Genomic DNA, 10,804 nt, shown 5'->3' with positions numbered 1-10,804 from the left:
CAGTCTTACACACTGCTTTTGAATAACTTTATGCCTGCACTCCTGGTGCAAAAATATATGAGTTTCACATTTTGAAGTGAATTTCTGAAATAAAATACCTTTTCAATCATATTCAAATCTTTTGAGCTGCATCTGTACTTGACTACTTGAACCCTGTTTGGTACTACACGGTACCACACTGTCTCTTTAAAAGGCTCTTTAAGGACAGATTTGTGAGAAGTTCTCTTAGTAAATAAAGAATAATTTAACCAAGGAAATATCTATTTCAGAATTCAAATAATTCTCTCAAAAAATCTCTCATTGTATGTAATAAATAAAGTACTGCTGAAAAACTCATTTTATACACATAAATAGCAAAAAAAAAAAACTGTAAGAAATACTTAATCTTTCTAGAGGCTTGATTGTATTAAATATTTGCAGCATATTAAACAAAGCATTTGACTCTACACATCACATGACTGAGTAGCATATCTGCATACTAAACAAAACACCAATTAAAACAGGATTATTAAAGTGTAAGAAGTGAAGCAACACACCTCAGGTTCATGTACCATTTTATTGGACTTATATAGAAATACTTAAAAAAACATGAAGTAGCACCATTACTTAAGTTTTACTTTATCATGTAGAACTTTAAATGTCAGAAAAATAAAACTCTTGATACATTTCAAATCTTGTTTCAGCAAATATAATATTAGTATTTGACCATGAGGTTAAAGGCCATTTTTTTATTATCATAAAATAAAATATACTTTGTTTTTAAACTTTGCTCAATAAAGTACTTTTACGCTCAAGTAACTTCACCTACATATACATAAACAAGTGGTAAACAAACGTATTAAAATAGAAATACTAAAACTATAGTGGTGCAACAGAAGTCTGTAATACCCACTGGAATCTAATTCATACAAATTTTAGAAAGCATAAACGGTTTCCTTTTGTCCAACTTACTAAGTTTTATACATTTGAATGTTTCGTAATAATATAGAATAAAATATGCTTTATATTACTGAATAAAAAATATGCTGGGTGAAACGGATTTAAAAGACTTTTGTTGTTGTTGTTGTTGTGTGATTTTTTTTTTTTTGCTGAACCTATATAAACCTTCAGTCCCAACAACAGAATACTGTTAAATGTACATTTTTAACATTTATCTGAACATCCATCCACGGCTGTGTGTGTGTGTGTGTGTGTGTTTCTCTGTGTGATATTAAAATAATACAGTGTTTGTTGCCATAAGGCCATACTAAAAAATAAAAGATATTTGAACCCAGCTACAAAAAAGTTCATTGAACTTAAATTAAAATATTTGTAAACATCTTTGCAATACGAAATATAATCTTTCAAGTCAAAAAAGAATAAAATACTTCAATCTGTATTAATGTAATTAATATTTAAAACTCGACATGTGGATTTCTCTCCTTGTTGTGGTTGTCGTTTGTTTTTTTCTTCTCTCCCTCTCTCACTTTTTTGTTCGTAGTATATATATGCAGGATATGTTGTTGCTCTGATGCTGCAGAATCTCCACTGTCGCCGCTGTAAGTCTATTAATGCTGTTAGAGTAAAAGCCCTACAACTTACGCGTCCACCTGCTCGGCTAGCATTTACATTCCCTCAGTGTACAAACCGACAGGCCGAAGTTGTCGTTTTTTATACTAACAGTCAAACGGAACTGGAACGGACAAAACCGGGTACCTCTGGCGAGACTTGCGTCCTCGGCGGAACTTCATCCTTTTGTACATTATTTTTACTAGAACTATTAATTACTAAGCGTTAATATTTAAAACATGCATTAGATGTTGAAAATATTTGTCCCAAGCTACAGTACAGTTATAAACAATTACACCGGAGCCCTCTAATCGGGTGTCCCTTTTTGGATACTGCAGCTTTCACATACATATGTATATACACATATGATAAACACGTCGTTATTATTAGATGAGTTTTCGTAAAGCCATAATAACAGGAGTTTGTAGGGAAATGTTCAGTCAGTTGGTGGTTTTGTTGCTATTGTAGTCACGGGGGCACGTCACCATTGTCCTTTTTTATGCATTTAGTGTTTTTTTTTTTAAGAAAATATACGTATTGCCTGAGTAACTGCAGCGTGGCAGACGGGGCATTCCGGCTCGTTCCGCTCGCAGATGCGGTTGGCGCACTCCATGCAGAAGAGGTTGTGGCCACAGGGCACCAGGGCAGCGATCACCTCGCTCTCAAAGCAAACCGAGCAGTCCCGGCTGCCCTTGCGGCTTGTCCCCGAGGAAGAGGAGGAAGAGGACGACGAGGAAGAGGCAGAGGAGTCGGAGGGCACCAGGGCGGAGATGCTGTTGGGCGAATAACCGGGGAAGGTCAAGGAACCTCCACCAGGGTCACTGCGCACTCTCCGGGCCAGTGGGTGCTCGCTGCCTCCCACGTGGTGAAGGGGCGGGGATAGCCTGGGCTGGCCACAGTTGACCCCGTTTGCCCTCCTCTGATTGGCCAGCAGACCATTGGCATTGGTGGAAGCATTGTTGGCGGGGAAGATAGAGGAGGATGGGCTGGTAGATGTGCCGTTGGCACGCTCATACTGGGACCAAATCAAGCCAGGGGGAGCCGGAGTGGGGTCGAATCCTGGCGAAGGGTCGAAGCCCAGGTCGCCGCAGTCTGGAGAGATGACGTCACTGTTGTAGACAAAGCCGTTGCCGTTGACCACGTTCACGTTCAGGTTGTTGTTGTTATTGTTGCCATTGCTTGAAGCAGTGTAGCTGAGGGCAGGGCTCGGCGGGCTGTAGTCTGTCATCCTCGTGCCACCGTTGGTGCCAAAGTAAGAGTCGGTGGAGGCGCTTCCCAGTGAGCTGGAGCTGTCGTTACGATAGTTGGAGAAGGGCTTGCGGCCTGAGCTGGGTGTCACGCCCGAGCCAGTCTTGTTGCTCCACAGTCCAGTGTGGTGGCCATGCAGGTCAAAGCCCACGTCCGTACCATTGGCGTGGAAGTCGTTCTCATCCGAGCTGAACTCGATCAAGCCTCCCGTCCGCATGGCGATGTGTGCCTCGATCTCTTCTCGGGCACGGTCCACATTCTCTGGCATACCAGTGACCTCAAAGACCGGCTCTTTGTCCCGGCTGGGCGTGACGATGTAGGTGTGCGTCTGCTGCTGGATGCGCTTGATGGTGGCTCCCTTGGGCCCAACCACCAGACCGACAACCCTGTAGGGCACCCGCACCTGGATGGTGGTCTGCCCCGGTAGGTTGGGCGGGCCTGGCACAGGCGTGCTCCCGTTCAGACTGCTGTTTTTATTCCGCGACGCTCGGATCATGGAGAAGTGCTCCGCTGCAGAGATAATCTCCCTCCGAGCCATGGCTACATCCTCCCTCCTGCCTGTCACAACAAAGACCGGCTCCTCCCCTCGCACCGGAGTCTTGATATAGGTGTTGGTCTTCGCTCGCAGGGCTTTGATTTTGCAACCTGCGTTGAGGGGGGGGGGGGGGGGGGGGGGCAATCGGGGAGGTCAAAAAAAGAGCAAAAGAGAGGGAAAAGCTTAGGTCAGCGTACTGCGTAGTGATCACGGAACGTGATCAGACAGACAAACACAACAAAGCAAACAAAAAAAATAAAGCACCAATAAAACGATTTAATGATAATGACTACAATAACAATGGTGGTGTTGTAGGACAGTCTCTTTCTTCTTTTGTGTGCAGAGAGCTTCTCAAGCCAGTGCCATCAAAACCGAACCAAAGCCAATTCACAATTCACTCCTCTTTGTTGCTGTTGCTGCTGCTGAACGGCACAAATTCAAACCACATGCTCGGCTACATGACATACAGCAAGCAAGCAGCGCAGGTCAAAAATAGCACAGGAGAAGGAGGTGGAGGAAGAGGAGAAAGAGGAGGAGGAAAGGGGGGAAAACACAGATGCAGATTTTTTTTCTTTTTCCTAAAAAATCTGTCTCTTGCTCAAAACAGGACTTGCCCTGTCTGTCTTTCTGTCTGTCTATGGCACATTGCACATTATCATCAGAGCTTCTGAGCTTTGCAGCTACAGCAGATGCGGTGTAAACAGTGTAAACAAACCCAGTCCACACTAGTACAGAGAGCATGAGCCCCCTTTTGAGACGAGAATGGGATGAGGGATGGGGAAGGAGGGAGGGAAGCATGGATGGATGGAAGGAAGCAAGGGAGGTGAGGTTGGTTGGTTGGGTGGGGGCTCTGTAAAGTGGGCCAGCAATGATGATATAACATGACAAAGAAAGAGGAGAGGGTGCAGGAGCTTTGTGATGCCAGTGCCCTGCTGCTTCAGCATGCTTTTGCACCCAGCCTTGTTGCCCCACAAAGAAGCAGGGCAGGGCAGTCTAGGACAGACCCGTGGCCAGGCAGAGTTGCATATAGGCTGCTAAGGCAGGGAAGTAGGCTACTGTGTCTGGTAGGTTAAATAACCTATGAGCCAGCAGTTTGTGCATGCATGCATGGCGCCTGGCAGACAAGGCTGCCCGCCTAGCCTGCTGCCTCTGGCCCACAAAGGCAAAGGGAAGGAGGGAGGGGAAAAAGAAGGGAAAGAGAGCAGAGGAGAGGACGAAGGAGAGAGAAAGAGAGAAGGGAGGGAGTCGGTGAGGGAGGGAAGTATAGGGAAGGAGGGGGTTGGAAAGCAGCAGCAGTAGAAGCTTCTTAAACAAAGAAAGCATGTACATCCCAAACACTCCCATCAATATTATCATCATCATTATCTTTATCTTCTTCCTTTTCCCCCTCTTTTGACCCATCCCAAAGCTTACCTTGTCTGCCCACAATCTCAGCCACATGCTCGGAGCTGGGCACCGGCACACACTCGGTCATGTTGACGCTCTTCTTCCGCGGCTCGTTGTCGTAGGCGCCGGACTCGTCGTTGTCCAGGCCGAGCAGGGACAGCTGGTCCAGGGCGATCTGCAGGGCGCGCTGGTCGTCCAGCGCCTCGCCCTGCTGGCCGCCGCCGCCGCCGCTGCGCTCCATGTCAGCGAACAGAGAGCTCGGCATCGCGGCTGCTGCTGGAGCTGGAGCTGGAGCTGGGGTTTGGGTTGGAGCTCGGGCTCCGGCTGCTGCTGCTCCGGGCTCCTCCGCAGGGCAGCAGGAGTAGTGAGTGAGTAAAATAAAGAAAGGAAAGGAAAATAGAAATAATAGAGAAAAATAAAAAAGGTTAAAAGAAATAAAGCAGAGCAGGGAGGGATTGAGCACACAGGGGTGACGGAGGGACGGACGGGTGGGTAGGGAAGGAAAGGAGAGGAGAGAAGAGGGGAAAAACAGGGGGGAAGAAAGAAAGAAGATTAAAAAAGCAGCACCAGCTCAGGTTTGAGAGTCTGGTGCAGAGAAATAGAGAAAAATTGGGAAAGGGGGAAAAGAGAGAAAAGAGGAGGGGAAAAATCTAACAAAACAAAACAAAAACAACAACACAGAAAAAGCAGCAGCAGCAGCAGCCGAGCTTCCCTTCTTTCTTTCCTTCCTTCCTGTCTGTCTATCTGTCCCAGCAAACGACAGATCAGCTGCTGGAGAAAACAAGCGGAACAGAGGGGGGCTTCTTTCCCTGCTCTGCTCTGCTGGGCCCGGGGGGGTTGAGATTGAGGAGGTCCGGCTCCGGCCGGCCGGGCAGAAATCAGTGCAAATCCACACGGAGCGCGAGAGGAACGAAAAAACAGACAATCGTCCCCCCGAAACGTGAGGCGCGGCGCGGCGCGTGTGTGAGGAATGTCCGGGTGCTGCTGATATTCCCGATATTTGTCCCCTCAGAAAGAGCCCCTCCCTGCTCTCCCCGCGCGCGCAGCTCCGCTCTGTTTGCTGTCTGAGCCGCTGCAGACACACAGACACGGCCGGCGAGGGGGGCGAGATATGGGCCGATGACGTCACCGGGCCGGGCTGGGAGGAGGCTCGGCTGCGGCGGGGCCGCGCCGCCCGGTATCTGCATGCGCGCCGCCGATTGGGCGGCCGGAGAGCCAGCGGCTCGCGCCGGACACGCCCCCCCCCTCTCTCCCTCCCCTTCCCCCGGTCCTCGCCACGCTCCTGCCCCCTCCCCCCCCCCCCGGCCTTTGTTGTCGTCCCATCAAAACATGAACGGCACGGATTTCGTGTAAAATTACACCATAAATACACACACACACACACACACACACACACACAAATATAGCTGTATACACAAAAAGACATATACACATAGCTTACCTGTAGTAAAGGTTTTATAGTGCATTTTAGTGTATTTATATATATATATATTAATACTAGTAGTGCGTCTCAAAAAAAAAATAGAATATCATTGAAAACATTTCTTTCATTAATTCATATATTATATAGATGTATTACACACACTGAGTTCTATTTTTAGGGGTTAATTCTTTTGTTGTTGATAAAAAAATAAAAAAAGTCAAAGTATTTTTGGCAGTGTGCCAAGTCCTGCTGGAAAATAAAATCCACATCTCCATAAAAGTTGTCCACAGAGGGAAGCATGAAGTGCTTTAAGATTTTCCTGAAAAAAAAACAAAAAAACATTGCGCTGACTTTAGACTTGATATAACACAGTGGACCTACACCAGCAGATCACATGATAAATATATTGTTCTGTTATCCTCACACTATTCATAGAGTAATTAAAACCTCAAGTAACAAACGGCACAAAACCAAATGTTTCCACAGTTATGTTTCAGGATGTTTTATTTTTATTGTATGAATTGCATGTCAAAGTGACCTCAATATTGTCCAACACAAATGTACATAAAATAGTGATATATATATTTTTTAAATCAGTGTACAAACAGAACCACTCATCACTGAACACTGGTGTGCACAAAATGTGTGTTAATGTGTATTTTTTTTTCTTGGCTGTCCTCTTTAAATTAGGAAAGTCGTATTTAAAAAATATATAATCAACATTTTTGGTTCAGTAACATTAAACATTAAATGGAGTCAATTTGACCTCAATGATAATAATGAATAATGGAAGGGTTGAAAAGTCATTCACACCCACATACTTTCACACTTGGTTGCACAATACATTAGCTCTAAATAGGCCCATTTACAGGAAATGTTCCTCAGAGAACTAAAAGTGGTTCCTCTGTGGTTCTCACTTTATGTTTGTATGTAAACAATCACATCTCTATCAACTCTAACACACATTTAAAGTACATGGTTTGCTGATACCTCCAGTGATTGTGTTTATGTGCTTATTGATTTCCTATCCGGCTGACCGCTGCCGCCCAGTTCAGCAGCAGCGGTGACCCGGCCTGGCCTCAGCAGTCCTGCAGAAACCCTGTACAGAACAGCGGAGCAGATACCCACACTGACCTTTCACTCCGCACAACCTGCACTGTAATCTTTTACACGCTCTGTTGACCTATTGACCTGCGGGAGAACGTCATTTAGGAGTTAGCTTACTAACCTAATAAACTTCTTGAAAGGACCTAAAAATGGCATATAACCATTAAGTATAAAAAACAAAGGTTTTTACACATGATCATCAGTTTCTCTGATTTTGCTATTTATAGGTATATGTTTGAGTAAAATGAACATTGTTGTTTTATTCTATAAACTATGGACTACATTTCTCCCAAAATCCAAATAAAAATATTGTCATTTAGAGCATTTATTTGCAGAAAATGAGAAATGACTGAAATAACAAAAAAGATGCAGAGCTTTCAGACCTCAAATAATGCAAAGAAAACAAGTTCATATTCATAAAGTTTTAAGAGTTCAGAAATCAATATTTGGTGGAATAACCCTGTTTTTTTTTTTCATCCATCTTCCTCTTAATTAAATTCCAGAGGCTTTTCAATTTGGTAAAATCAAAGAAACTCATCATTTTTAAGTGGTCTCTTATTATTTTCCAGAGCTGTAAATAGGGAACATTAAATAAACCTTCACATCACTATCAAATATACTCCTTTAATTTGAGCTAAACAGCTGATAAGGCTAATTACCACAGCTATGAACAAACGCTGCCTCTGCTGCTACATGTTAAGATGTTTACACACTGAATGCTGTGGTATGTGCAGCGTTCACTGCTTTCAGCCGCAAAACTTAGTTTACTACGTGTACGTGATATATATATATATATATATATATATATATATATATATATATATATATATATATATATATTTTTTTTTTTTTTTGCGTTTACACTGCACAGATATAAATGCTGCAGCACAGAAACCTCTTTTGTGGTTTATCTGTGCGCATTTTTGGTGCGTTTAGGTTTATGCTTGTGTGAATTCAAACCAAGCAGATGAAAAAAAATGCTCCAAATAAACATCCAACTCATCAACTGACCATAGAAATGAACTGCAGACATAAAAATGGTAAAAAAAAAAAAATCTACACTTTAGTATGCTAAACAGAATAATGAGGTATGTGTAAATGATTATTATTAATATTATTTTATTCACTTTTTAGTTCATTTACAAACATAAGCAGTTCTTTATTAAACGTATCAAACATGCTAAAATGTGGCTTGTTGCAATGCCGTCAATGCCATTCTAATTTTTGTACTTTTATTTTGAAGGCGTGTCTTTTCAGGTCAGTTGATCTGTATGTTCTTTATCTGTGTGAGGTAAACATCTTTTTAACGGGCTGTTGACCCATTGACCTGTGGAAGAAAGAGGTTGTAGAGTCGGAGTGTTTGCTGGAATGCGTGCAGAAAGGAAAAAAAAGAGACCAGAGGCTATTTTTATTCACTTTGGGAAAAAAAAAAAAAACAGAACGCTGAAAATAGCCTTCGCTTCGTTACGGAACGGACTTTATTACAAGCGACTGACAATTACAGCAAAATCCAGCATGAGGAACAACATGCCCAGACATGCTTTCTGTCCTTAGTCTGTTTCCCTCTCTCTCTCTCTCTCTCTTTTTCTCTCTCTCTCTCTCTCTTTCTCTCTCTCTCTTCCTTTCTCTCTCTCTCTCTCTCTCTCTCTCTGAATAGATCGTTTTCTCAGAACAGGGCATGTCATATTTAATAATGTCAGAACAACTCCATATTATAAATAGTGCTTATAACTGTTTATAATACTCTTCTTACAACACTCTGGAACACAGTGAAGCATATAAAACACTGCTTTAGCCTCTTCCTTAAAGAATAAAAGGAGTGCAGTTTGACTGAGGTTTGGTATCTTCTTTTCCATTGGCTTTTGGCACCATCTATTTGCATACTGGGTGTGTCCCCCATTCTTTCGACACTCGTCTTCAGTGTGTAGTCATTCCCTCCTAAATTTACCTCAGAAAATCATGATTTACTACCTGGCCTCGTTTTCGGAGGCTGTAAAGCCAACTGACTCCCCCACTAAAAATGATTATTTAGTAGAATGATTGTGCTTTGTGCAATTTATCTAACAGAAAACAGCAATTAAAGTAATTGCAATTAAAGTTTAAAGTTCAGTTATTTAAAAATTTCAGTAAACATTTCTAAAAAAAAATAAAGGCAATCAAATTCCTCAAAGTTTTTGTAAGTAAAAGTTTCACTCTCATAAGAAATAGTGATTCCTTATTTTGGACCTCATTGGTTCCAGATATAAACTGTAAACTTTTTTTATTAGATCTGGATCCTAAAGCTTCTAACAATTTTATTACTATAATTATTTTATAGCTACTGTTTGTAGAACACAGTGTAATGTAGTAATGTGGCTTTGAGTTTAAGTTGGAAAAAAAATAAGTGGTTTTCTTGGGTGTAAGGAACTATTAAACGCAACGTATTAACCTAAGGAATGGTGAAGTAATGGTTCTACACTAATAATAATTTTAAAAAAGTAGGAAAAATGCAGATCTGGAAAAAAATTAAGAGACCACTTCAGTTCCTGAATCAGTTTCTCTGATTTTGCTATTTATAGGTTTATGTTTGAGTAAAATGAACATTGTTGTTTTATTCTTTAAACTACAGACAACACTTCTCCCAAATTCCAAATAAAAATATTGATATTGTCATTTAGAGCATTTATTTGCAGAAAACGAGAAGTTCAAAAATCAATATCTGTTGGAACAACCCTGTTTTTTAATCAAAGTTTTCATGCATCTTGGCATCATGTTCTCCTCCACCAGTCTTACACACTGCTTTTGGATAACTTCATGCCTGCACTCCTGGTGCAAAAATTCAAGCAGTTCAGCTTGGTTTGATGGCTTGTGACCATCCATCTTCTTCTTGATTATATTTCAGATGTTTTTAACTTGGTAAAATCAAAGAAACTCATCATTTTTAAGTGGTCGTATCAAACAACACCACAAAAGACTTCTGGTACCCTAATGGAAGTTCTAGATTCTTAAAAATGAGACAACAGAACCTCTTTTTTGGTTCCAGATACAGTGCAATCCGCTGAACAGATCTGGCTCACTAGATCCCATCAGAACATCTGCAGCTCTGCTGTCCTGTCCAAGACTGGTGTGTGCTGGACTACAGCAAATGGTATCAACCCCCTCCTCCTCCTCCTCCTCCTCTTCTTCTTTTTTCTTTCCTCCTCTTTCAAGACAACTTTCAAACAGCTAGCAGCTAATTGCTGTGTTCAAACACATCTCATTTGCTCTGGACGTCGGCGTGTTAGCACCACGGCTGCGGACACCTGGCGTAAGGGCTCAAATCTGGATGTAGGAGAAGAGGGGGGAAATGACCTGACTTAAATCATTAAACACCCACAAACTTCCAGCAGCACAGGCTCTTTCAGTTTTACTAGTGACTGACCGAGCTGCTCAAAACGAAAAACTTATTTTTCAAGGGCTTATACCAGGGAAACATGAGCTGTCCACAGAGTTCTGGAACTACAGAGTCATCTGTGGTGTGTAAACAGTGCTAGCAGTTCAGAAAGTGCAATATAAGTCAATATAAAGAGCACTTTTTG

The 10,804-nt window shown here is 42.4% G+C and overlaps 1 protein-coding gene across 1 annotated transcript; it reads right to left on the bottom strand.

The window, feature by feature from the left end:
- Window positions 1-542: 542 nt before the first annotated feature.
- Window positions 543-5,792, bottom strand: mex3b (mex-3 RNA binding family member B). The gene is made up of 2 exons (XM_007258133.4): window positions 4,745-5,792; window positions 543-3,441 (listed from the first exon to the last, which is right to left on the bottom strand). The coding sequence occupies exons 1-2, from the start codon at window positions 4,980-4,982 to the stop codon at window positions 2,069-2,071; spliced, it is 1,611 nt and encodes a 536-aa protein (XP_007258195.3). The 5' UTR covers window positions 4,983-5,792; the 3' UTR covers window positions 543-2,068.
- Window positions 5,793-10,804: the final 5,012 nt, after the last annotated feature.

Source organism: Astyanax mexicanus, chromosome 16 (genome assembly GCF_023375975.1).
Source record: "Astyanax mexicanus isolate ESR-SI-001 chromosome 16, AstMex3_surface, whole genome shotgun sequence".
NCBI lineage: Eukaryota > Metazoa > Chordata > Actinopteri > Characiformes > Acestrorhamphidae > Astyanax > Astyanax mexicanus.
This window is presented reverse-complemented; position numbering and strand designations above follow the sequence as displayed.

What these genes read in the sequence shown, in the direction of transcription:
- mex3b (XM_007258133.4), bottom strand. Translation starts at nt 4,982, where the DNA reads ATGCCGAGCTCTCTGTTCGCTGACATGGAGCGCAGCGGCGGCGGCGGC. An exon ending in TGAGATTGTGGGCAGACAAG is followed by an intron (nt 3,442 to 4,744) that starts GTAAGCTTTGGG and finishes CCCTCAACGCAG; the next exon opens with GTTGCAAAATCAAAGCCCTG.